Source organism: Mugil cephalus, chromosome 22, assembly GCF_022458985.1.
Source record: "Mugil cephalus isolate CIBA_MC_2020 chromosome 22, CIBA_Mcephalus_1.1, whole genome shotgun sequence".
In the NCBI taxonomy this organism is placed as follows: domain Eukaryota; kingdom Metazoa; phylum Chordata; class Actinopteri; order Mugiliformes; family Mugilidae; genus Mugil; species Mugil cephalus.
Window position 1 is genome coordinate 580,683 of NC_061791.1, and position 27,368 is coordinate 608,050.

Below are 27,368 nucleotides of genomic sequence, written 5' to 3' on the forward strand. Positions count from 1 at the left end.
GAGAGAGAGGGATGACAGCTTGTCTTCCATCCACATTTTCAGAGGCAGCTAAACGGTTGAGCATCACTTTAGAGGAGAGGAGTAATCACTCCATCCTGCTGTCTCATCCGGGTCCTCTCCTCCTTTTAATACTGACTTCATCCCGAGCAGCAGCAGCTTGAAGCCTTAAAAACAAGAAGAAGAGGAGGAGGAGGAGGAGGAGGAAGAGGAGCTGGGTCCAGCGCTCCGTCTCCACCTGCTGCAGTTTACAGTTTGATTTTCATGTTTTCTCTGGTTCTTTCTCGGTCCTCGGGCACCAGGAGGATGTTTGCGCTCCGACTCAACAAGTCGCTCTTCTTCTTCCCGCATTAACTGTTGATGGCTGCGGAATGGAGATAGCCTTGGTGAGCTTTGAGAACGGCGGCGCTAAAGGGAGCGCAGGAGGTGGAGGTGGAGGGAACAATGCCGAGGAGAGCTGCCGGAACGCGCTGGACGTCCCTCAGCCGGGCTTGGTCCGCGGTGGACTGGGAGAGGACTGCGCTAAGGAGCTGAACACCCGGGGGAGTCCTCAGCCTCAGCCTCAGCCTCAGCAGCAGAGCTCCTGGAAGATCAACGACATGAACAACACGTTCAGCTGCAGCGAGAACGCCATGGATGCGCTTTTACGCGCGGACCACAGTCCACACCTGTTCGACGAGGACATGCTGGACATGGACATGGACACGGAGAGCAACGAGAGGGTGCTCATCAACATAGCCGGACTCCGGTACGAGACCCAGCTGGGCACCCTCAACCAGTTCCCGGACACTCTGCTGGGAGACCCCGCCAAGAGGATTAAATACTTCGACCCGCTCCGGAACGAGTACTTCTTCGACCGCAACAGACCGAGTTTCGACGGGATCCTGTACTTCTATCAGTCCGGGGGGAAGATCCGGAGACCCGTCAACGTGTCCATCGACGTGTTCGCAGATGAGATCAGGTTCTATCAGCTGGGGGAGGAGGCCATGGAGAGGTTCCGAGAGGACGAGGGCTTCATAAAGGAGGAGGAGAAGCCGCTGCCCCAGAACGAGTTCCAGAAGCAGGTCTGGCTCATATTCGAGTACCCGGAGAGCTCGAGCCCTGCGCGGGGCATCGCCATCGTGTCCGTGATCGTCATCACCATCTCCATCATCACCTTCTGCCTGGAGACGCTGCCGGAGTTCAGGGACGAGCGGGAGCTGCCGGTGACCAGCCGGCTGGACAACAGCACCGCGCCCCGGCCCTCCCTCACCTTCACCGACCCCTTCTTCATCATCGAGACCACCTGCGTCATCTGGTTCACCTTCGAGCTCATCGTGCGCTTCTTCGCGTGCCCCAGCAAGTCGGAGTTCTCCAAGACCATCATGAACATCATCGACATCATGTCCATCATGCCTTACTTCATCACAGTGGGCACGGAGCTGGCGGAGCAGCAGGGCCAGGAGCACCAGAACGGCCAGCAGGCCATGTCCCTGGCCATCCTCCGGGTCATCCGCCTGGTCCGGGTCTTCCGCATCTTCAAGCTCTCCAGACACTCCAAGGGGCTGCAGATCCTGGGGCAGACCCTGAAGGCCAGCATGAGGGAGCTGGGACTGCTCATCTTCTTCCTCTTCATCGGAGTCATCCTCTTCTCCAGCGCCGTCTTCTTCGCGGAGGCGGACGAGCCGGAGTCTCACTTCTCCAGCATCCCGGACGCCTTCTGGTGGGCCGTGGTCACCATGACCACCGTGGGCTACGGGGACATGAGGCCGGTGACGGTCGGGGGGAAGATCGTGGGCTCGCTGTGCGCCATCGCCGGCGTCCTCACCATCGCGCTGCCGGTGCCGGTCATCGTCTCCAACTTCAACTACTTCTACCACCGGGAGACGGACCAGGACCAGTCCTCCCTGAAGGACGAGCCCAACAGCGGCCGCGACAGTCCCGAGCCCAAGCGCAAGGGCAGCAAGTCGTCGAACAAGTCGCAGGAGGCGGAGAACAACGAGGCGGGCGGTTCGGCGGAGAAGGCGAACATGAAGGCGAACAGCAGCATGGACTTCAAGAGATCCCTTTACGCGTTCTGCCTGGACACGCGGGAGACGGACCTGTAGCCCGGCCCGGGCCAGGCCGCGCTCCAAAGCCCCCAGCTGCGCAGAATAAACCCCCGTTAATGGGCTCTTAAGTCTTTGCACATGGCAGTTGGAGGATCAACACATAGCAATCCTGAAAAGTTTTAAGAGCGACGGGGTTTGATTTATAAAAAGCACATTTAATCCCCTCATCTGGAGCAGAGAGGAGCATGTGATGCAACACGGAGGCCCTTTAACGAAGCACCTGAAACACCACGAAGAAGCTTCTGCTGCAGATAATCACGGAGGAGGAGTAATTAGTGGACGGGGAGGATTAACAGCAGCATCAGACTGTTGTACATAAAGAAGGAAGGAGTTCAAGTAGAGCCACAAAAGAAAAAAGCCAAAATCTGTCCTCCTGTCATGATGTTTACGCTGAACACCTGTACATATCTCCACAGGCCTGCTCTCTGCGGATCTGCTCTTAGTGTAGATTATTTACAGAAAATACATATATATATAAATGAAATCATATCTAGAGAGAAATCTATTTTTGAGCTGCAGACACCTGTTTTATCTCCACTCAGGTTCTGTCCAGAGGTGATTCATAGACAGGAGTAACTCTCAGAGGACCTCAGCCTTGTTTCTGATCCTTCTAAAGAACAGTTAGATTTTTTTAAACTTATTTATTTTAAAACAATAAAGGAAAAAGGACAAAACATGGGAGTACGTCAACGTGAGGGAACGACAGCCAAGAACAGAAGAGAAGTCAGATGATCCGGAGAGACGGAGCAGCGTCCACATCAGGTCAGTCTGTGTTCAGACGTTTCAAACCAGATTCTGTCTTTTCATTCTGGATTTTGTGCTGACAAAATCCAGAATGTTTTATTTGAAACCAAACCAACGTCCCTCTCTCTTATGATTTATTTTAGATTTTTATGGTTGAAATAAAATAATAAATAATATTTCTGCATATTTCTGAGATATTCACAAGTATTAACATGATTAATCTGCAAACAACTGCTCAGAAAAACATGGATATTGAGATTTTATTTATTTATTTTTAAATGTGGCAAAAAGTAGGAAATTCTCCAACTGAAGAGAGTTTATCTTAAACATATATACAGTGATTCATTGATAATCTGTTTAGTTGCAGATGAAGCTTTTTAACATTTTCTTTAGATATTTATTGGCATTAAAGTGCTTCCATACGTCCATACTCCAGGATAAACTGTTCTCTTTGGAGGTTTGTTACTGTTTGAACTTGAAACTTGAAATATTTTGCTTCTGGTTTAATTGGAACTTGTTTTATCGTGTAGATGTGGAACATAAATCTCAGTAAAAGGTCGTGAATGAGCCGATGGACTAAATGACGCCACTTGCCGCTTACGTAACACGAACCAAAATATGTGAGCGAGCGACGGAGTGAAGACGAGTAAAAGGCAGAGTCGTCGCTCGGTTTGGCCCAAGCGAACGCTTCACTCTGTGGAATTCATTTCTATTTATTTCAGTTTGGGTAGAAGCTGCAGACAGATGGAGTCTACAGGCTGTCACACTGACAGTTATCTGGGAGCAGCTTCCTCCACTTTTGTCCTCAGAGACCCTGAAGCGCTTAGAGGTGGACGGGGGCGTCTTAAAGGACCAAACGAGCACAGAGGGTTTAGTCAAACACACCGTTGTGGCCTTTGTCTCTAGCTGCGTCCGTTACACAAAATAAACGGTTGTGAAATATTGACGCGTGTTTCCGTTGAAAGGTATTAATTTCTAGGGGAAACTGAGACGATAGTTCATGTTTCTTTAGCTCCACCTTTAGAAGAATCTCCACATTCACTCAGCACAAAGACGAGGCGACGTTTATACTGAACCTGACGCTGATCTGATCCAACAGGACCCTAGAACGATCCGTTGTTTCAGAACCAAGAACGGGTTGTTCAGTCAGAATCAGTTCCCAGCAGAGACACTTTCTTTCAGATTGTTTTTGGTGTAAAGTCTCAGGGATCCTCTCAGAATCCTGTAGCAGAAAATAGAGACTGAGTTAGAAATGAGTTTGTTTAAACAGTTAAATGTTCAAGACAAAAGGTCAAAGCGCCGTCTCAGACCTGAGGTTTAAATAACATAGAAGGTGAAGACAATTAGTCCCATACACCAACCAAATATATCAGAGACAGTATGAATGTGGAGGTAGAACAGCTCCTCTGAAGTGAGGCCAAAGCTCCACCCCCTCCATGTTAGTGGGCGGGGCTTGGGCCAAACTCAAACACTAAAATAGTCAAATCATTTGTTTTTTCAAGGATGGTTTCTGTCATTTCAGGTCGTTAATATGATGTCGATGAATGACAAGTGTCATTTTTTTCTATAAGTTTCGTTTTAGTTTGTGGCGTCCATATTTATATACGTCTCTGGTGGAGACGTGCCGTCCATATTTGAAGTAGAGACGGAACAGTGTCCAGGAACTAGACTAGTGACGACTGGGTTTTAATTGAGCCGTTGAACTGTAGCTGGTAATAATAATAATATCTCCTCTAGTAAATCCAGTTTATCTCCGTCCTCCAGGTGAATCACCACATTTCTGACATTTCTACATCAGCTCAACATTACTGAGATTAGAACGCATTCACAGGTGTACCTAATGAAGTGGACAGGGAGTCTATGTCATGGTTCAGATTTGTAACCCCTCTAATCGTGTCTGAGAGTCTTCTGCTGATTTGTGTGAGTGATCCAGGTCGTCTCTGCCTGAATCCGGTTAGATTACGTAACGTTTTTCTTTTGCTTGCTGCTGTACACAGACTCCACTACCGTGACCACAGTTACAAAAAAAAAACATTCAGCATCATCTCTGTTCTGTTGAGCTTGTGTCAATGAGCAGGAAGCTGCAGGACAAAAATCTGTCCTGCAGATCCATGTGGCCTCACCTACGCCAGCAGAGCAGCATCTGGACGCAGTCGACCAAAAGCCAATGTACATGTTAGCCCGCATCTTTTATTATATTCATGTGATTTCACTGGGTAATTACAGCCTCCGTCACGTCTCCGGAGTGCTCCTGGTTACACGTTTAAGACAGACCTTTATTCGTCAGCCCAAAAAGTTAAAATAGAAACAGTCCCGTGAGTGACCTGCATCGAGGTTTAACATCTGGAACCACAACGGAGAAGATTTCCCAACTCATTCTTCTTTTACAAAAACCTTTTTAATAACACTATCTCACCCTTGAGTAAAAAGTGAAAGGGTGGCAGATGGAAAAGATTATGTATGTTAATAGTGGCTGAAGGCAATGTGAGCCGAAGCCAAATGTTCACAATCTCAACCCACAAATAAGAACAAACTGTGAATGTGAGACCAGACCCGACATCTCATTAAGAACTAAAACATTTACTGAAATATTCTGTGACAATTCCATCATTTAAGCTCAAATACGTGGAAAAATATTACCCAGGTTCATAAACCTTAAAGTTATACTTTAGCCTGAGGCTCAGATTATTCTTTTAAAGTTTGTTCAGATTTTAACAAACACAAAAAAAGTCAAAGATGATTAAAGTTTCGCTAAATAACGAAGAAAAACAAACGACGAGATGAGCTGTGCTAATAGTTTCCCTTTGTTTCCAGTGTTTGTGCTAAGCTAGGCTAAAAACACATCACGACAACAGTTGAGAAATGATGCATTAAAGGAACGTTCGGTGAATAAATGAACCACATAAAGAACAAAGGTCTCCTGAACGTTCTTGTCCACATCCCAACCCGGTCCCTGCTGTCTGGCTTTTATCAGACTAAACTGCTCAGCGGCTGCTGTTATCTGCTGGACGCATCAATTAGCTAGATATAAACGGGGCTATCCACGAAGCACTGGGACGCCGTCCAATCGTCATAAATTCTGGCAGAGCCGCCGTGTAATCTGACGACGAGCTGCAGATCCCAATTAGGGGAATCCGTCTGCTGCTGGCAACCGAGCCAACGCTGGACAGGAGGAGGCTTTAACTCGTTTCATTTGTTTCCAGTCTTCATGCTAAGCTAGGCTAAGTGTGGGACAGTACAGAGAACACTAACAGCTCTGTTTGGAAGATTTCAACCAACAGCAACACGTTTATTACTGTGTGGTTTGTTTGGTGAAACATTTAAAAGTTGGATTTTTTTATTAATTTTTTTTTTTTCAGTTGATCAATTTACAGTGGTTCCAAATTGTTTCTTCCTTGTTGCGCTAAGCTAGGCTAAGTGCATGTTGGAATTCATTGTAACATTATCTAAATATTACAGCAGTAGCCATCTAAACTAATGCCTCAAAAGCGCCCTCTATTGGTGACACCAGGCTACAAAGTCAGTGTTGTGACGTTTGGGTGGATGGAGAGGTCAGTAAAACCTAGGACAAGAGGAGCTTGTCATCTGTTTCAGTTATAGCTATGTTCACACTAACAGTTATTACAGCTAAATGCTACTATTAGCTACACGAAGCATCAATGTTACAGATGCTACATATCAACGTTGAGTTTAATTCAACTTCTATGATGATTCAATGACGGTGATAAATTAGCATTAGCCTGAAGGTTGTTGTCATAACCGGCAACAGGTATTTGTGTTAGATTTCCAAGCAGTTTTCTACCAAACATAAGCTTCACCGGGTCAACGTGTCGGTGTTGACCCGGTCTGTCACAGGAAGATGATTCGTAATCAAAGCTCAGATGGTTGTAGGTGATTTTTCCAGAGATTTTGAAGAACTAAAACCAATCAGAGGCCTGGAAGAGGCTACAGGTTTCCTTAGGGTACAGGTGAGAGGTTACCCTGACTGTAACCTCCTGAGACCAGAACTTTTGTTTACTGAACATTTTTAATCTAACGTATCTAGAATTAGTTGAACCCAAGGAATATAAAAACTAAGCATCGCCTTTGAAAAAGAAGTAGTTTTTCAGAAAAAAATAAAGTCCTCATATGTGGACACAGGGATTATTTCAGTGTATAACAATAACGTCACCGATGTGTCACAATTCTAAAACTACTTATTTCAATCCCTAAACATGAGTGAGCAAAACCAGAGCTGCAAACAATGAAGTCCCAATGTCCTCAAATGAGTCCCTGCTAATCAGTGACGCTGTAGCTCGTTGCTATTGATATAATTTGTTAAATGTGTGCGTCATGTCAAACTAGAACATGTAATAAACATAAATAAAGACACAACTGTAAAATTTGGAGGACGGAGGGTCTCAGGAGGATAGAGAGTTTTCCTTCGTGGTTTTCACTGACCTCTAACTCCTCTGCGCTGGAATGACGTCAGGATCTGAGTCTTTAAAACTTTAAGCGCTGCCCTTAAAGAACTTCTAAAATGTCCTCATCACAGCCGTCACGATGACTGACGCCTCATTTCAGAGAGGCGCTAGAAGACGAATTCATAACGAATACGAATGACACGTCTCCAACGCTCATATAAATAAACAGACATAAGTCGCGGAGCATTTACGTGGATTCATTATCAGGTTTCTATTTATGTCTTGGTCGAGGCATTTAATCCGTTGGGGTGTCTGATGCTTTGCGTGACAAGGGAGCAACACAAGAAATATTGCCGGGCGCTGCAGCACGACTAATTAAACCGCTGCTGCTGCTCTCAGCCATCAGCCACGATTAGCGCCATTAAAACGTCGCTGTCAGAAGGAAACATGCGACGCTGGAGCTCGACTGGAGACGACCACGGAGGCTTCTGGCTCCGATTCACCGCTCCAATATGAAATGATCATCGTTAGCCTCCATCCTCACTCGGCTCTGCACTGGAAGCACGAGAGACAATGCAGCGAGGAGGTTACGCAACACAACACACACTGATATATAAATATATTTATATAGATAAACACAGACTGGCAGTCCTCAGCTGTGACCTCCAGAGCTGCTTGAAAAAACTAGGAGAGCTGTTAGAGAGCAAAGATGAGGCTGAGCTCATCCCGGCCAAAAAGGAGCAACGATGGACTCCAGAGGAAACGAAGCTCTACATGTTCAGGACGTTCGTCCAGAGAGTTCGAAGCTTAGAGTTCGAAGAGATGCAGCTGAGAAAGTAAAAATGTAACATTTGTAAATGTAAGAAGAAGGAACAGTTCTGGTGAGAAGGTGGTTACCAGACTCTGATCTGATCCCAACCAGGAGACCAGGGGAACTTTCCTCCTCCGATAAATAGATTCTCCAGAGAATCCTGTGAGTGACGATGATCCGAGGAACCACACGTCATCATCTAGAGTCAAGAAACTTTCTGGAAATGTTCTGGATCCTCACGTCTTAAAGTCATGATTCCTGCTGTGTCTCTTCTGGCTCTAATAATAATAATGATAATAATTACTACGGTAGTTGATTAATGTGCTGTAAACCAGTGCTTCACAGCCGCTTTTGATCATTCTCTACTTTGAACAGGGGTGAATAAAAATAAAAATCCTGACAAATTACACATGTTTAAATTTATTGAACTAAGCCAAAGTAATACTTCACAACAAATCAAAAGTCAATAACACCAAAAAAGTAGATCACTTGAATCAATAAAGTCAAAAGAAACACTGCAATAAAGCAACAGCAGCCAAAGTACATCCATTCATGAGGCAGGTGAGTCAGTGAATGTTTCCTGCATTAGTGGATTCAATGAGTCTGTTTTCACCGCACTTTTTTTATTTTTTCCAAAACAGGGCGACAAGCTTCACCCTGAAACTCTTAAATCACACTCAGTGTTGAGTTGGGATCCGAGAAGCATCTCACAGAGACAGATGTGGTAAAAGGTTGGAGAATGTGGACTGGTCTCTGACCAATGAGCCGGTCATGTCCAGGCTTTAAGAAAAGTCAATGAAAGAAAACAAAACATGCTCTGAAAAACTTCTGTCAAGGAAAAACCTAAACTAAAAATCACTCCAGGAGGAAAAACTCAAAACACCGAAGCCAAAACCAAAGGAAAAACTATTACTATGAAAACTTACGAACAAAAACGCACTCTCAGGAGGAAACGGGACAAAAACCAAATAACGATCGTGACCAAGGCTCGAGGACAAAGACGAACACTCACACAAAGGACCAGGGAGACGCAGACTGTTTGAACTGATGGAGGTGATGGGGAACAGGTGGAAGTAATCGGGAATCAGGGAAGATCAGACCAGTGACACATGAGGAAAGACAAGTGACCTGAAACAGGAGAGATACCCTTCAAAATAAAACAGGAAGTGACGAGACAAAACATGGAGACAGGACAAAAACCCAACATGACGTCATCGCGGTGACACAACCCAGACGTCCCTGAGCCTGGATCCAGAGACGTGTCATGTCTCCATTCCCACCAGTGGACGCACCGGTGTAGATCAACGCAACCTCGACATGAAACACCTGAACGTCTCATTAAGAGTCAAACTCCACCAAGAACCTGGAAACAGAGTTACTTATTATCTAGTCTGTGAGTAAAGATAAACGCTGCTTTAATACATGAGAAGCAACTGTGTAGAAATGTCACAATATTATTTAGTCAAATACTCAACATGTAGAAATCTTGTGTTTTCCTCAGACATCAGCTGCCGTGTCCGTCCTCTCCATCGTATTAATCTCTGCTGCAGACGCTTTAAGCCTCTGGTTGCATAAGAACCAATCTCTGCTTGGTTCACTCTCAGGTAGAGGAAAGACTGAATTCACCTGAAACTGAATCCAAGCTTCTGCCTCAGGTGTAACGGTCTCAAATATCGTGTAGGAACGTTTATCTGGTTCCGTTAGGAACTGATTCAGCTCCTGCAACGATCTGCTGGACCAATCAGATCCTTCACAACTCATGAACTTTGATATTACTAACAATTATCTTCAAACACTCCAGAAATAATGGACTTTTTCCATCATAGAAATTGATCAAGAGAATTTTCAAAAACTTCTTGTGGTTAAAATCCTTTAGAGGGAACTGATCCACTATCCACTCGGTAACGATGAGTCCAGATAAGAGCTCTAAGCCATGGGACTATATGTTTTTATGCTCCTGATCTCGGACAGAATCACGTTTAAACACGAGTCTACAAACTATATGTCATGGAAATAAAAATACAGAGATTTACAGACTCCTGATCTTCACTGTCCTCAAGCATCAGCGTAAAAACAACCTTTAAACTACTGAACCAGCAGCGACTCATCTAAAAACAGACTGAATCCACCACCGCTCTGCAGAAAGAAAAAAAAAATGTCAGATCAAGATGGCAACGTGAAGTAGGTTATTTAAAACCTGGGCTGCACCCGGTCATTAGCCGGAGCCGTGAGCGTAGAAGAGAGCACACGAGTAAATAGAAAATGATTGCCTCATTGGCGTGTGATAATTAAGGGTTTTCAGCCGAGCTGCTCAGCTGGCTCGGGGTCTGTGACATGGAAATGTAAGACTCAGATGAGCTTACGTAACCTAATTGTTTAGCCTCGGAGAAGAACTTCCAAATGGAAAGCATGGCGAGGGCCTGAATTAATCAAATATATGTAAACTCTAGCGAGAACGCTAATTAATCCCTCTCGGTGCTCACGCCCTCCGCTGCCAGCGCCTTCCTGGCTAAATTCTTCATCAAACCAACCGGAGGGGGGGGGGGGGGGGGGGGGGGGTATAATTGCAACAATTCACAAAAACACATCCACGATAACGTCACCTCTACTTTCATAGCACACGCCAACTCATCCAACAAATCTCTGCTCTGATGAATGTAGAAAACGCAGATAATCGTGTTGGTAATTATCCTCAGAGGAAGCCAGAAATAGAAATAATTTACATTTAGTTAAAGCTGTCGAGGAAAGATGAAGCAACGCTGCACAGGTTGTTAAGGTTCCCTTAACCTTTACGCTCTCCTCGCACATTTTTATTTATGTGTTTGGTGATTATTTTGACTGTGTTGCAACTTGGAGCAGGAATTTTTGCTGGAACTTTTCATTTTAAGCCTTTTTTTTTGACTGTTTTGACTCGTCTCATTTACATCCTCGTGATGTGTTCTGCAGCCTCTGGGCACCTTTGTGGCAAAAATAATAAGCATTTAAATGGCAGCCTGGTTATATGATTATATGAAGTATTAATAGTTTAAAAAATACACACAAACGAGTTATTTTCCATAACATAAACAGTAGGATGGATTTCTACCAGTCCCATTGACTTCCATTGAAACTACATTTTTTAATCTTTTTGTCATTCCAGTATCAAACCATGTATTCTGTAACGTCAGCACTTCATTTAGAAGACAAATATTCCATTTGACGTTTTCACTGCATCATTTTCCTGTTGTAGGTTGATGCATGAATTCTTGTAAATTTGTCATTTAGATTATGGAGCCGTGTGACAACCAGGGCTACGCAGGCATGTGTGCAGAAGAAAAGATATTGATGCATGATGATTTTATGGCACTTTGTGTGTGTGTGTGTGTGTGTGTGTGTGTGTGTGTGTGTGTGTCCAGAGGGAGTAAATTTGACACAAGGTTAAAAAAGCTTGACCTTATTGCGCCTGCTGCATTTTATCTTTCAGAAACAGAAATCCAAGAAAGAAAACGTTTAAAGCTTCAAATACATTTGATATATTTAACGGATGAACGTTTCATTATGTAGCACAACCAGCTAATAAAAAGACTTGATTGCACATAAGCAGCAGACCTGGTCCTATCAGTGCAGATTATATTTTAGTTGGTTGTGTTTCTGCAAGCGACAAGAAAAAAAAAAAGAAAAAAAAAAAAGAATGAAATAAGCAGAAAAGAAGCAAACAGCAGCATCAGAGGAAGGTTATCTAACCGGACCAACGCTTCCACATGAGAGGCTGCCGCCATCACTTCTGCATCATCTGCTTTAAGTGCAGCAGCGTAACTGCACCTACACCAACGCCGATCAAACCTCCACACCTCCAGCGTTTGTCCAGTGGCGCGTTGTCGTTGGAAAACAGAGGCTAGTGTTGTGTTTAATGCAGTTACGTAAGAGACAGAGAGAGAGAGAAACTCCTACATCCACAAAATGTCACAGATGAATTCATGAGGCTCATTTCTGGCTGCTTTTAACCTTCAGCTGTTTTCCTGTGATTCGTTTCCTTAAGATGAGAACGGTTAAAATAGCTGTAGCTTGGTTTGGTTCAGGAGCTTCACTTAGTGGCGTCTGGAGAGACAAAGACTTCTTGTACTTTTTTATGTCTTTGTTTTTTTCCGTCAAGGTCATGTTTTCTGTTATGCTCGTTTCTCTTCTTCTCTCATTTCTGACATTGTCTTTGTGATCACTTGCTTCCCTCTGATGTGTCTCATTGTTCATCCTCTAGTCGTGTCTTCGTCTTTCACTTTCCTTCTCAAAGTCTTCCAGTGTTTCAGTCTTTAGTCTAAAGGATCTGTTCATATATAAACTGGACGTCTTTGTCTCTGTAGACGACCAGTTGGCCGCTAGTTGACGTCCAAGGCTCTGGTTGCCATGGTAACCCTCTTGTACATATTCTCCAGTGAAACAAACACAACATATAAACCTTGATTAGTTATGTTTGGAGCAGAATCGACTCCGTCTCCATGATGAAGCACGGAGGTAACAGCATCATGTTGTGGAGCTGCTTTAGTGAAGGTGGAGGGCGGAGCTAGCTCTTCTTCCACTGGAAACAAAAATACTGCTAGTGTTGTTACGAGAGGAAAACTGCACTGCATTAGGAAAGTTTGCTCTGGAGGCGGCCATCTTGTTTTGACCGTTATTATGTGACGACGTTCAGACGTCTCCTCTGAGGTGAAAAGTTTTTTGGAGAATTTGGCTTCAGCAACTGTTTGATGCCACAATGTTCTGCAGTTAGCTGAGATAATGTAGCTAATGCTATTAGCAGGGCAACTGAGCTAGCCTGAGCTTGGAGAATTAGACACAAATATATTAAAGAAACTATAACAAATTTGAAAGAATATACAAAGAATATGTAGAGGAAAATAGAAATATAGAGACGTTCTGTACGTACAGTGTGGATGGTTAAAATTGCTAAAGCTGCGTTAAATGCTAACGTCATCTGGACTGTTGTAACTTAAACCAACTTTAAAGGAAAAGCTAGGGCTAAATAGTTAGCTACGGTAAAGATTGATGTTCCTTGGACTACTGTTGTAGCTCAAGCTAAAGTCAAGCTAGCTGCTGTAGCACCAGGCAGTTGTTCTCTAGTGGACGTCCCGACTCTTCTTCTTCTTCTTCGTCTTACTCCAGCTGCTATCATCATGGTGGAGCTGGAGGCAGGAACCAACATGGTGGACGATGTTTTTGAGTCGCATGTCAATCAACTGGATCAGTCGCTCCCATTGGTCCAGATCAGAATGTTAAGTCGCTAAAATCAAGTCAATACTGAATGAAAAGAGTTTTATCAGAAACTTAAAGCAGACGGAGAGGATGAGACGGCGTTTTAATAAAACACTGTGGTTCTAGGGAAACTATTCTGGCAGGAGAACAATGTTCCGAGAGGAACTTGGCGTCGGTTTCAGTGATAAACAGTCGATGCTTTTCTGTTTCACTTTGACCTAAAACACTGAAACGTTTTTCATGTGTTTAAACCCACGTGCATCATTTTAAAATAGTTCATAAACAAAGCTGCCTCCTAGAAATATGTTAACACACAACAAGATGGTTAATTAATATTCACGACTGCTGAGGACTCATCAACTCTGAATGGTTCTGGTTTCAGCTTTATTTACTACAGCAGCAGTAAAGAGTCACTGTGTTTGTCCTGTTAATGAACTCAGAGACACAGATAGAAGTCAGATAATATAGAAACAGACTGTTTAAGATTCTTTATGAAGATGAAGCTAGAGTCAGTGCAGTAACCAGTGCCATTCAATACTTTCTGTACAAATGTCAATGGATATTTATTCTATTTTATCTTATTATTGGTCTTTTACACAGCCCACTCTTTATTCTTGTTATCTTGTTATTCTGTGGGACAAATAAAGGTTTTCTGTTCTAATTCTAATTCTAATTAGATTAATATAAAATAACAATGATAATAATAATAATAATAATAATAATAATAATAACTGGTTTAAGAAAAAAACAGGAGCAGTGTGATGTTGAGAACTCCTCACCAAGCAGTGGACAAACCCAACGCTGGTAATTTGATTTTGTTTATTTGCACATTTAAGATAGAAAACATTAAAAATGGCAAGTAAATAAATAAATAAATAAGTAAATAAATAAATAAATGTATCAGCAGCTTCGTATTCTGCAGGACGTTGCTGTAGTTTGAGGCTCAGATCAGATTCATGCTCTGAGTTTACGTCCGATGACCGATGATTCTAGATGGATGCGTTCCTGTTATGATGACCTGGATCCACGGCCGTCAGTAATGGACGGTAATGGACCCCCCCTTCCTGAATTTGCTGCTATTTTTAGGAGCTTAAAGAGGGAAAATCCTGTTTCATTATCCACAGACGAGGTGGCACAACTGCGTCACATAACGTCTTAGTTGTTGGTGGTTTTGGGCCGACGGGGGCACGTTCGCCTCCATGTGCCACATCAGTCATGCATGAACACACAGATTTAATTACTCAGTGATAATATTCACCATGTCTAACCCCAGATATAAATAGACGACGTGCTGTTTGTAGTAATCAGAGCGGAGCTGCTGTTGGTGTTGCAGCGCACCAACAGAAAGCGATGATCACATGATTCCGGGCAACCAATCAGGGCAGAGCTCGCTTTGGCTAATGCTAACGACGCGGCCTTTGATAAAAAACCCCGGGGCCAAACCGCTGTGGACGCTGGTCACAGATGTGTCAGAGCGTTTTAGGTTTTATTTCCTCCTGGTGTCAAACAAACAGTTATGTGAACAATGAAGTTAATAAAGTTAATTAAAAAAAACTCAACAGTGATAATAAACAATCAGGTTGCACGCCTAGCATTAGCATTAGCATTCCTAGCGTCCCATCTGTGTAAACACAGAATATTATGAATCCTGGAACCGACTAATTCTTTCTTACAGCTGCATGAGAACCACAGTGCTACAGCCACATCAGCTGTTCATGCTATGTTAGCTTAGCTTAGCTAGAAACTTAGTATTAGGACTCCTAGCATCACATTAGCAGCTAGCTACTGATCCCATCTGTGTTAACACAGAGAATATTATAAATGCATGAACCGACTCTTTTATTATCTTTTATTCTGAAATCACTACGATAAACAATCTTACATCCACATCAGCTGTTCATGCTACGCGAGCTTAGCTTAGCATATCAGAACTATTGTTTGTCCCAGCTATTAGCTAAGAGATAAGACGGTTGTAATCGCAGTGAGTGATTCATTTATTGTATTGGAACAAATCTCATTAATCTACACTGGTGCACTTTTAACTACGTGGTTTTGTTGTTGATCTCGTTAATGGTCAAATAAAACATCAAATAATAATGATAATCATTTTTCAGAGGTTTCAGACCAGATTTTGTGAAGTGCCTTGAGAGATTTTTATATAAATGTCTCCTGTTATTTCTTGCTGTGCTCTGTAAACCTCATCATGTCGACTATCTTCAGCTTTTCTGATGGAATTAGTTCACGGGTGTGTTGATCTGCAGCAGCTGAACGTCGCTCTGCAGCTCTTCTCCTTCACACTTCCCTCTCAGAGAGGATGAAGTGTGAAGTCGTGGGCCGAGTCGACGCCGCTCGCTGTTCCTTCATTCATGTCAGGCCGTTAAATAACCCGAGAACGAGCCAGCGTTACTGAACAGGAACGTTTGAGAAACCAACCCAACGCCGATGCTGAACTAAGACAGACATTATTTTTATTAATATAACATTATACTTATTAATTATTAATACTCTGGTTTAAAGTCAAACAAGCAGAAACGAAGCAGCACTGTAGTCAATCGGAGAAGCTACATTATGAAATTATGTCACATGCTAATATTTAATTTTAACGTAACTGAGCATCACTGTGGTTTTGTTAGCATTCTAGCAGCTGCTCTCTAGTCGACGTCTCCATGGTGAAGCATGGAGGTAACAGCATCATGTTGTGAAGCTGCTTTAGTGAAGATGGAGGGAATCATGAATATGTCTAGTGTGTGGGGGGAGCTAGCTCTTCTTCTTCTTCTTCTTCTTCTTCTTCCTCCAAGCTGCTATCATCATGTTAGACCATGTTGGCAGGAACCAAAATGGTGGACGCCAGTGTTTTTTTTTTTTTAAATCAAAGTTAACGTCAGTAGAGGCTCCACAGGTCGATGACTCGTTCTTTATTTTCTCTGTGGAACGCGCGGTTCAAGCTTTGCCGTAAATTTGTCGCTGAGCCTTAAACCTGTTGACGCAAAACGAACGCAGGAGACCAGGATGTTACTCACGGTTTATGGGCCACAACAAACCGTCCACGATGATTTCAACCCAGAGGAGATATTAAGACGATGGGATTTAGAGTTTTACCCTCATTCTGTGAACTGATGCTGCGCCACCGAAAACACATCCAGCCCCATTTGGATTATCATCACCTTCATCATCATCATCATCGTCATCGTCATCATCACTATTATGCTGCTGTGATGTCGGGGGGGGGGGGGACACTTTCCTCAGTCTTATCTCAGTCTCTGTTCATTTCGTTAAATCGTAAAGACTGAAACCGTCCCAGTGGTTTTTATGTGACACCAGAACAAAGCTTTTAAAGGCGGCTGCTCTCCTCGGGGCGGTGGTGGTGGGGGGGTCATTTATTTGATTATTGTGAAGACGTGAGAAGACATGATGTATTTAAGTGAAACCACTGCTCGTACCGGCGGAGGCGAGTCTGGTTTCAGGTGTTTTCTCTCTGTGAATACATCTACATGCGTAATGGACCCTGACAGCTTCCTGCCACCATCAGATTTCCCATAATTCCTGGCTGGATTTTACGGAGGCTGGGTGTGAAAGCAGATTTGGATACGGTCAATTTATGCATCCAGATTTGAGATTCCTCTGTCTGTGTTTTTTTTTTTTTTTGGCTCAGGTTAATTCCTGCAGCGCTGGCGTCCGTCCTGCTGGGATTTACAGCGTCTGATATTAATACATAAAGCCGAAGGCGGAGAGATCCGCCGGACATCTTCACGGCTGGAGGTCAGCGAGGGTCTGCAGGGAAATAAAAAATAAACCTGACAGCCACACCTCCGGCCTCACGACACGTTTATCACACAAATAATCTTCACGTTAAAGCTGCAGACGTTCGTTTTATTCATGAACCGTCGCTGATACAAGACACTGATTCATTCCAGTGCACAAACACATTACTGGTCACTAATTTAAATAAATACTGAAATAAACGAGATACGTCCTGGAGCCGTAAGCAGCAAAGTTCACACAAATTAACAAACAACTAAAATGCAAAATATTGATATGAATAAATGTATAAATTGACTCGACATTTAATATGTTTAGAATATGTAAATAAATACAACAACTAAATAATAATAATAATAAAGATTTATGAAATGTTGAATTTAAATTAGAATTTAAGAATGCAATGAATATTACATTTAATTAAATATGGAATATATTTTTTATATTTGTTTGCATTTTTTCAAAATATTTTCCTTTGTTTTAGCAAAAGTCAGAATAACATGAGAGTCATGAAGTCAATGCATGTACGGAGCCACAAAGGCAACAAAATTAAACGTGTGCATAAATACATAAATATATATATATAAGTATATAATTGATTGTAGAGTAATTAGTGAATTAAATGCCTTCTAATCTTTTAGTAAAACAAATTATCGCTCGCTAACCTAAAAGAATAAAAATATTTGCTTTACTTTTTATGAGTCAGATTTTATTTGAGAAGCATCATTTCATACAAATGCAGTTTGAGCTGGAGGACGAGGCCGAGGTCAGGAAGCTCAAACTCAGCTGTTTCATCTTTATTATGGGACGCAGTTACCGTGGCAACCAGGGATGACTGCACATTAGTGACACAAACATGATAAAAAATAAATAAATAAATAAATAAAAACCTCTGTGGGTTTCTGAGGCAACAGCAGAGTAAAGAATAAAATAAATGAGAGTCGACCCCTCAGGTCGATGAGAGGCTGCACATCCACGGCCGTGAATGAGTGCGTCCACTCGGGCTAATGTTCCCGGAGAGTGACGGCAGACATGCAGGACTCGTCCTCATCTCCGCTCAGCGTGCATACATGCAAACATCCACGGAAACCAGAGCTCTGTGCATTTAATCTGCTTTGCATCGTCAAACACACTCGGGCTTAAAATAGTCCAGAGGGGAATCAGAGCGCTGGAGCGAGAGGAGACGGAGAGAGAGAGCACAAATGTCACTGTTTTCATCTTAATGGAAAATGTGCAGAGGTCAAGCTTCGTGTGAGTGAAGGGGAACGGGAAGATTTTTAATTCAGGATTCATAGAATCAAAAAGAAAAAAAAAAGAAATCATCCTCAGGTTCCAGTGAATCTGAGAGAACATTAAAAAAGATTCTGGGTATTTTCCAGTTTGGTGGAGGAAAGTAACAACACAACAGAGCAGCTTCTCCTCAAACTCTGAACCATCAGACGCTCCCACCAGAAAACCTGCAGCGCCCCCCAGTGGACATGTGGAGAGTAACAAGCACTCTCAGTCTGTTAATACGTTTGTTCTCTGAGACACAGTTTAAAATCATTTAACTCCTGGAAATTTTTTTTTTTTTTTTTAAGGTTCACACATAACTAAAAATTTTTTTATTTATTTGGATGATAAAGATTTTGAACAATTAATTCACATATTTCCTTTTATTTTTAGACACATTTTAATATCAGCACTTCTTGGTTTCCATTATTCTTAGACACTTTTATTTCAAAATATTGTGAACATTTAGTAGGTTTTAATGTTACAATAAAAATAAGTCTGGACAAAACTTATGTTAATTAGAAAATTCAGTAAAAGTTGGAACTAATTTAGGAAAATTGACTCCAAACACCAGGTGGCGCTGAAGAATAAACTGAGAAGTATTTCTGTGTCCTCATCTGAAAATGTACACTGAAAGAAAAAAAAAAAAAAACTCATAAGATTTACTTAGAAAAATATGTTGTACATATTTGCATGCAAATAATTTAAGTAAAATTTAATGCTGCAATATCAACACTCACTTGCAGGTATCACGTAAATTTTACGTACCATAAAACATAACAGTTGTGAAGATATTAAGTAACATTTACTTAATTACATCTAAGTTTTAAGTTATATTTATTTAAACAAATTAAATAAAGTCTACTTGTTTTTCATAGGCAGAAACATCATGTTACTCAAAAATTATCTACATTTTATATATTTGCTGTTATGAAGTAATTTAGTAGATTTAAAATAACTGTGACGAAAAAAGTCGTTATTAAAATTAGTGCAGACTGAAAATATAGACAATTTATCACGAGTATCGATACTAAAACGGACACATTTGGAATCGAAAGTATCGGTCGGCGCGTCACGAAGTCGCTGTGGGCTTCACGCTGCGCGGCACAGCCATGCTACTAGCCATGCTACTAGCCATGCTACTAGCCGTGCTAACTAGCTTCATGTCATAAAAGAAAAGAAAGACGGTCAGCGAAGTCTCTTTGTATTCGCAAGCTGGTGCTTATTTATCATCACACATTTAAAACAGATCAGTAATAACTTACCTGCAGAATGACGTCGTTCCTGCTGTACCTTTCTCTGTGATCCAGCATGTAACGTACGGAGAGCCAGTCCTACTGTGCGCATGCGTCGTGCATGCGTTTCAAAACGCCACTTTCAGAGTAAAGTTTGTAGTTCTAGGTTTATGTACATACAACTATTAAACATTTAAATAGTATGAGGAAACCTAAGTAAAACTTCCCCCATAATTCACGTATTACGTTAAAAAAAATTTTAATTTTACTTAAGAAACTCTAGTTCTTACTGAATCTTAAAAATACAAGGTAGAAATCATGACAGTTAATCTAACAGAGTTTACGTCACCACAAAGTCACTTTTAGCAGAGTATTAGCATGAAAGAGTCCGTAAGATCGAGACAGGCTATAAAACTAGTTATTTACTAGTTATCTTTTGTCTTTTTAAAAAAGAATGAAACTCTGAAATAGAAGAAGGTTTTGATTCTTGTTATTTTATCTATATCTGTATATTTTGAGACATGTTCCATCTTTTAAATATTGATAAAATAGATATTTCTGGTTCCTTCTTTGTGATGAAAACTGATTTTAAATCTCTGGTGACGTGAAGTCGCTGCTTCTATAAACTTCAACCTCTGCAGCTCATTTAACATTTTAATTATTTTTATACCCAGTGATTTCAGCCGGAAAAAAAACAAGTGAATCTAGTAATTCTTTTAAATAATGTTTGAATATAATTAACTGCATTTAACACAGTTCCAGACAGACGTTCGTCTTTAGGCCCAAAAACCAATGAAGCTAAAGTTTTCTAAGATGTGTTTGAGACAAAGACAAAGACAATTACAATAACCGAACGTCTGCCTGAAACCGTTGTAAACTGCTGTAAAACAGAATGTCTATGACTCAGAGTAGAGTAGTTGTTAGAAATCAAATCTAACGCCTCCAGAAGCCGTGAGTCGTCGTCTTAACGTCTGTCCGCTAACATCAGGACTGATGTTCGTTGGGTTTGTTGAAGCCGCTGAAGCTGAATTTCTCCCGCTGAATGAGACTGGATCCAGTTACAGCAGCTCCTCCGGTTTCTCCTTTTAAAGGATGAACATAGAGGAGTTATCTCCTCCTGAACATATTATAGATGTAACTGGAAGGTTTTTATTGTCCCTGAAGAGCAGTTCAGGTGCATCAGACAAGACCCAAACCAGACGACACAGAAAGACACAAATGCACAAAAGAAACAGTTCAATGCACAGAACAAGAGGTCAGGTTGTGCAAGAGCATAGTTTATAAAACACATTCAGAAAGAAAACATTAATAGGGTTTGAGATGCATAAATAAAAATACAAAGATAAAGAAACTAAAGAGTCGACCAGTCTGTATGTGATGGTTTACAGACGCACAATGACCTGGAGCTCCTGCACCCTGAGAGGACTGGTTGTTGGCTTTAGCCTCTGTGGTGCGTTCAGGTGCAACTTTCTGGTCCAGACACAGAGGAAGTCGTTGTTGTAGTCGGTTCATTGCGTCTGTACCGTCACATGTTCAACATCTGGATTCTGCACATAGTTTTACTCGTCACTGTGAGTAAACGTCAGCTCTTAAAATCCTCAGAGACGTGATTTGAGATGTGTTCACGGACCCCTCAGTCGCCCCCACGCTGCTCTGACGTCTTAACTCTGAATTTGGGTTGAGTGGGATGAGATTAAACGTCACTTTAGCCTTTTTTATTTAAACCTTTAAACCTTGCTACAGATGTTCAGCTCCGATACGAGGGCCGTGTTGGTTCAGCAGCTGTCCCGGTGTCCCGGCGGCGGCGGGCGTTCACACCTCACGGCCTCCTCGCTTCGTGGAGGGAAAGCGAAGGAGGAAAGTTCTGCAGCTGGATTTGGCTGATGCATATGCTGCGGTGGATTACACTGATCCAACTTAATGCTTAAGACCGTGCAATCATTCATAACTACAGGAGCTGCTGAGGGCAGAGCCACAGATGCTCCCAGCACCATCTGCTGCTGCCGGGGGGATTAACTTGGAGGAAGATGGTGCAAGGAGGGGGTGGTGGGAGACGTCGACACCCTGAACAGAATCACTCTCACTTCACACTCTGGGAAATCTGTATTTAGTGACCTGGAAACGTCCAATTACACCTCAAAGTTTATCTTCAGAGGGTTCAAATGTTCTTAAAACTCCTCGTTTCTATTTTATTACAATCAGAGTCAGTTTTAAAGAAAAAAAACAGCTCATTACCAGATTTCCCAGGATGCATTGCTGGAGACATAAAAGCCCGATCATGAAAACAGTCATGTGATTCTAGCTAGAAGGAGCTACTGTTAGCTTGGAGGCTAAGAAATGTGGCCGTTCCTAAACATTCATCTGGTTCTTCTGGAGAACCACTGGTGTTCTTGGGCTCCTTGTCTTCCTCCATGACCCAGTTTCTCTTCACATTCAGCTCATGGACTCATGTCCTGACATTTTCTTTCAGAGTTCACTGGTAGAATTCACAGTTCATTGGTCCATCAATGATGAGCAGATGCAGCAGAACAGGCCCAAACCAGGACATTAGCGCCCCCATGTGTCCTGGAGGGATGAGGTTCTGATGCTGGAATGCAGTGTTGGTTCATCTCCAAACATTTAAACCAAACTATTCTACTCTGGTCTCATCTGTCCACTAAACATTGTCCCACATGTTCTTTGTGGACAGAGAGCAGTGTCTTTGGTTGTTGAGTGGATTCATCAACATGAACATCAGCCAATGTGAGAGAGGCCTTTAGCTGCTTAGAAGTTCCCCTGGGTTCCTCTGGTTCCTCTCCCACTATGATGGAGTGGTGTTTGTTGGTGGATCACTCCTGTGGAGGGGAACAGTCGTCTTCAATCTGTCTGACTCTCTGTGGATTATTTGTGGCTTCCAGACTCTTTACAGATGGTTGTGGAACCTTTTCCAGCCTGATGAGCAACAACAACTCTTTTTCTGAGCTCCTCACAAAGCTCCTTTGATCTGTTGTCATCACACACTCCAACACAAGAGAATAGAAACTAAACCAGGACCCGAGTCTCGTCACATTGATGGAGACACTTCTGAACTCATAGGTTCATGAGGTTTTATCTAGAGGAGCTCCTCTCTGATCTGGAACACTGGCTCATACTTCATGTGTTTGGATTCTCTTCGTCTACTTTCAGGATTTGCATCAAGATTTGTTGATGTTTTGAGTCTTTTTTTTTTCTTTTTTTAAAGTATCTTCTGCCAAGATACTTATTAGATGTTGCCATAAAAATACTGAAGGAACCATAAAAGTTTTATTTTTAAGCTGAACCTGCAGACAAACTAAATTAAACTGATGTAAGTTTGGATGAAACTCTGACTCTGGTTTTGTGTTTGCCTCCACAGAGTTGAAGCCCCGCCCTCCAACCATCAGGAGTCAATCCCTCATCAGGAAACAACAAAATCAGCATCTACAACCCTTTTTCTGAACTCTGTGCCTTCAACTAAGACTCACCAGTGAAGCTTTTCTTCTAGTTTTTCTTTGGATCAGGACTCTGGGAGGAAGCTGCTTGATGAAGGGGGGCTGGGGGTCGTGCTGCCGTCTCTCTGGAAGAAAAAACAAAAAGAAAGAACAAAAAAAAAAACAAAGAAAAATACAACAACTAATCTGATCATGTTAGCGTCCTAACGTGTTCCTTTTTTAATTTCTACAAATCGTGTCAGTGATTTACTTCGTCTCAGAAGAAATCCCTTCGCTGTGCAATATCAGTCACATTTCTGTGGAGTCGTCGCGTGGACTTTGGATGAACTTTTTGGTTTATTTTTGTAACGATGTTTTCCTGATTTCTATTTTTCTAAAGCGGTGTAGGACAGAGGAGGAGACGAACTCTTTTTAACGGAGACGAGATGTTTGCTTGTTGGTGAAGAAGTTTAGTTTTCCTCCAATAAACCCCCTCCCTGCGTGGACCAGGGCCAAAGCCATAGCCTATCTCAGATAACACACAGCGAGATGCATTCAGGGTCTCTCAGTCTGGGACGGCCACCACAGCCTCGTCGCGCCGGCTTGTCTCAGCTGTTGGATTTATCGAGCGACGCTGCGTTCAGGGGCTTGAATCCCGAGTATTTAATATTCTCTACCTTAGTGTGGCCTGTTCTTCTCGCTGTTCTTTTTGTACTTCCTCCTACATATCAGTCGAGCAACTATAGGTGGCATGATTACGTACGTGTGTGAGAAAAAAAAAACGAGTGAGTGTGTGTTTTTTTCCTGAATGACGAGTAAAATACTGTAAATTCTCAAATAAACGACAAAATGATGATGAAGAAATGAAGAAGATTAGCATCTTGAACAAACCAAAACAACTAAGTTTCTTCAGCCATTCTTATGATTTGATTTGTTTTTTACCTCCATTAGAAACTGACGAACCCCATAAATAGTTCAGAGTTTTGGTTTAACTCTAACATTTCAGTATCAAAAGGACATTTTTAGTCATTTTGACCATAAAAAGGTGATAAAATGTCCTGAGAGTATAAGTGCTTTAACCCATTTTGTCAGAATACCTGAACCTTTCAATACCTGTCAGTTTAGTAAAGTAAAAACCTTCTGGGAGAGACACAAGTGAATTTACCGTAATGACACCATAATGGCCGTAAAAGAGAAACGTCTCAGCTTTCAGAAACTGTTGGAATTGTTGTGACGTAACTATGGTAATCCACAGTGGTCCTGCACAAACATGCTGCTAGCAACACAATTGGTTTGAAAGTGGTTCAGAAAGTGTTGTCATGTGACTGTAGAAAAACAGGAGAACAGAACAGTAGAAACTCTTAGTTTAGTCTTAGTTAGCCCCAATGCTAATGTTGCTAGCAGTAGATCGTTACCCTGGAACCAGACAAACTTCTGTAGTGGAAAGTTTATCTGGAGTCTCTCTGTTGGGAAACCAATTAGATTTTCAGAATCATACATGTCATCTGAGTTAGCTAGACAATTGTTCACCAACCAATCAGAGAAATTTAAACTATCGGTTGAAACATGACATCCAAATCATTATTTATCAAATAAAGTCTTTTATCGTCCATTTTAACCTTTCAACCAGCTCTGAAATCATCCATCTGAAAGACTGGTGCAGCTTACCCCGCTAATCGTTTCATATTGTGCCTTGTTAGCCACCTGCTAATGTTAGCTTCACAAACTAGTTAGAAAAGAGGAAATGCAAGTGTTGATGTTCATTCGTGGCTCATAGAAACTAAATGAGATGTGGCTGACTAAATTAAAACCTTCTGGAATTAATCTGTTTTCACAAAACAGTTATTTTAGTAACCCCTCCCACCCATTTCACACGATTACAGGAAATGTTGAGTTCAAAGGCAACTAAGATATAAAAAAGAAACTAGTTTAGTCGTCTCTGTTTGAGAGTTTACAGTTCACTTCCTGTTTCTATTGTTTCCACCTCGTTCTCTGCAGTTGTGACTCGTGTTCTGTGTTTCCTTGAAGCTGCTATCCCGGTACTGTGTAGATCGGAGACATCCGGCCTTATCCCCGAAGTCCTGCCAACGCTCAGCTTTCCATCACACACTCGGTTTATCATGAACTCCATTAAACACACCAGCAGAGCTCTGCATTCAGTCACATACAGTCAGACCCTGTGATTTTCCTTACACAATATGGCCAAAATAATGTGGACACCCAATATCCTCCCTGGTTTGTTCTCCTACTTTAAAATGATTAACGGCTCCTTCAGCTTAACTGAGGAAACCTGAACCACTGACTAAACTTATATTCAACCTGATTAATGATCAGAGATGAACCGTTTCCATGGACTCTGAATAAAATGATGTGATAGGATCAGAACATGTGTTCACATCCAAACATCAGCCACCAGAGAAAAAAACAGCTGGGAACTGAACAGAGGAGGAGGAGGAGGAAGAAGAAGAAGTACATCTTCATGGTCTCTGTCCTCATTGATTTTAGCTTTGGTTCATCTTTGTTTTTCTACCTCCACTTTTTTGTCGCTCCTGGAAACTCCTCAACCTGATGTCCATTTATTTATTTATTAGCAGAGCTTCTGCTCCGGGTTCATTCTGATTATTAGTGGATACTAGAGTCCATGGAAACACATACCTCATCATGTCCTTCTTTCATTTATCTGACTAGAGACACACAAAAAGTTTCCTCCTGATAAAACCCTCAGAAACATCAGCTAATTCAAGAGTTCCTCAAATTTTTAAATCTTTCTTGAAAAAAAAAAAAAGAATAAATAAATAAATCATGTGTTTGTAGGCGATTCTACAAAGTGTAAGTTCTTTTTTGATGCATGTTTTTGATTGAATTCAGCCTGACGTTCATGTCCACCCAGTCGTGGAGTCGTTGGTTTCCCTCCGTCCCAGAACAATGCTGCCAAAACTGGTCTGAAAAGCCAAAAGTTTCTCTGTGTAAAGTGGTTTAAGTGTTTCACATGTGAAACCTCGTCCTGTTAATGTTACACTGTGTTTTTAACAAATGAATCCTGTTTGTTAAACTGTTGATAATATTATGCAGAAGAGTTGAAATAAACTAAATCAGACTCATCTTCCTGTCGACTGCAGCTTGTTTGTTTCAGGATTAATGGACGAGAAGAAAACCTTGAAAGAAACACAAGAACTTTCTGTGTAAATGCATTAATTTCTTTTCGTCTGTAGAATCAACGACGTTGAATGGAATCAACTAAATTGTAAAGCAGTTAATGAATTGAGCATCACTTATAAACGTCTGTTTTAGATTTATAAATATCGGTGTCTTTATGATCAGAAGCCAACTTATTAGGAACAGTAATAAGCAAATACACCAGGTTTTGGAAATATTCTGTTTCTAATTACATTTTGGAGGCAAATGATGCAGAATTATCAGAACACAAACAGAGTTTGAATATATGAAATCAAGATTACTTGCGATTTGATCAAAGTTCCATCTAAGATCAACTTGTCTGTGAACACCCGTTTTCTCTGTAATATAAAGCATTAGAACAATAATGACCGTGGTAAAACAGTCAAATCAAGATTTCAGACTTTTGTTCAGCAGATTTAAAGCATATGGTTTTAAATTAAACATATTTAACAAGCAACAACATTTGCACATTAGTTTCTGCAGTTTGAGGAAGATAATCTCAAGCATGTAAACTTCACTTGTAGAAACTTAATATACCAGTTCAAAAAATGGGAAGATTGAAAAGTAGTCATTAATGAATCATGATAAGAAGTGTGCCCTTTGAGTAGCAGTGGGTGGCTCTTAAAAGAGCCTTTGTGTTGTTGTGGTGGCGGTAGAGGAGTGTCTACTTGGAGCTGGTGTACTTGGTGACGGCCTTGGTGCCCTCAGACACGGCGTGCTTAGCCAGCTCCCCGGGCAGCAGCAGGCGGACGGCGGTCTGGATCTCCCTGGAGGTGATGGTGGAGCGCTTGTTGTAGTGGGCCAGACGGGAGGCCTCGCCGGCGATGCGCTCGAAGATGTCGCTGACGAACGAGTTCATGATGCTCATGGCCTTGGAGGAGATGCCGGTGTCGGGGTGGACCTGCTTCAGCACCTTGTACACGTAGATGGCGTAGCTCTCCTTCCTGCTCTTTCTCCTCTTCTTGCCGCCTTTGCCGGCGGTCTTGGTCACGGCTTTCTTGGAGCCCTTCTTGGGCGCGGACTTGGCTGGTTCGGGCATCTTTCCGGGTTCTAGTCTCCGACAAGAGTGAGACTCCGACAGAGACAGCGAGTCTATTTGAACAGACTGTATGCTAATAAGGCTGCGCGGTCGCCCGGCTGTGATTGGCTGAGCTGGTTTCAAAGATGGCGCCTTTTTTCACAACGACGGAGGAGACGAAACAAAGACCAGAGAGAAGATGGAGATT

At 42.1% G+C, this 27,368-nt stretch overlaps 2 protein-coding genes across 2 annotated transcripts; one reads left to right on the forward strand and one right to left on the reverse strand.

Moving 5' to 3' along the window:
* Positions 1–26,067, forward strand: LOC125000020 (potassium voltage-gated channel subfamily A member 1). The gene is made up of 2 exons (XM_047575342.1): positions 1–2,849; positions 22,911–26,067. Exon 1 carries the CDS (start codon positions 369–371, stop codon positions 2,082–2,084), a length of 1,716 nt encoding a protein of 571 aa, XP_047431298.1. The 5' UTR covers positions 1–368; the 3' UTR covers positions 2,085–2,849; positions 22,911–26,067.
* LOC125000025 (histone H2B) lies at positions 25,738–27,306 on the reverse strand. Its single transcript, XM_047575348.1, has one exon. The coding sequence runs from the start codon at positions 27,179–27,181 to the stop codon at positions 26,807–26,809; it is 375 nt and encodes a 124-aa protein (XP_047431304.1). The 5' UTR covers positions 27,182–27,306; the 3' UTR covers positions 25,738–26,806.
* Positions 27,307–27,368: the final 62 nt, after the last annotated feature.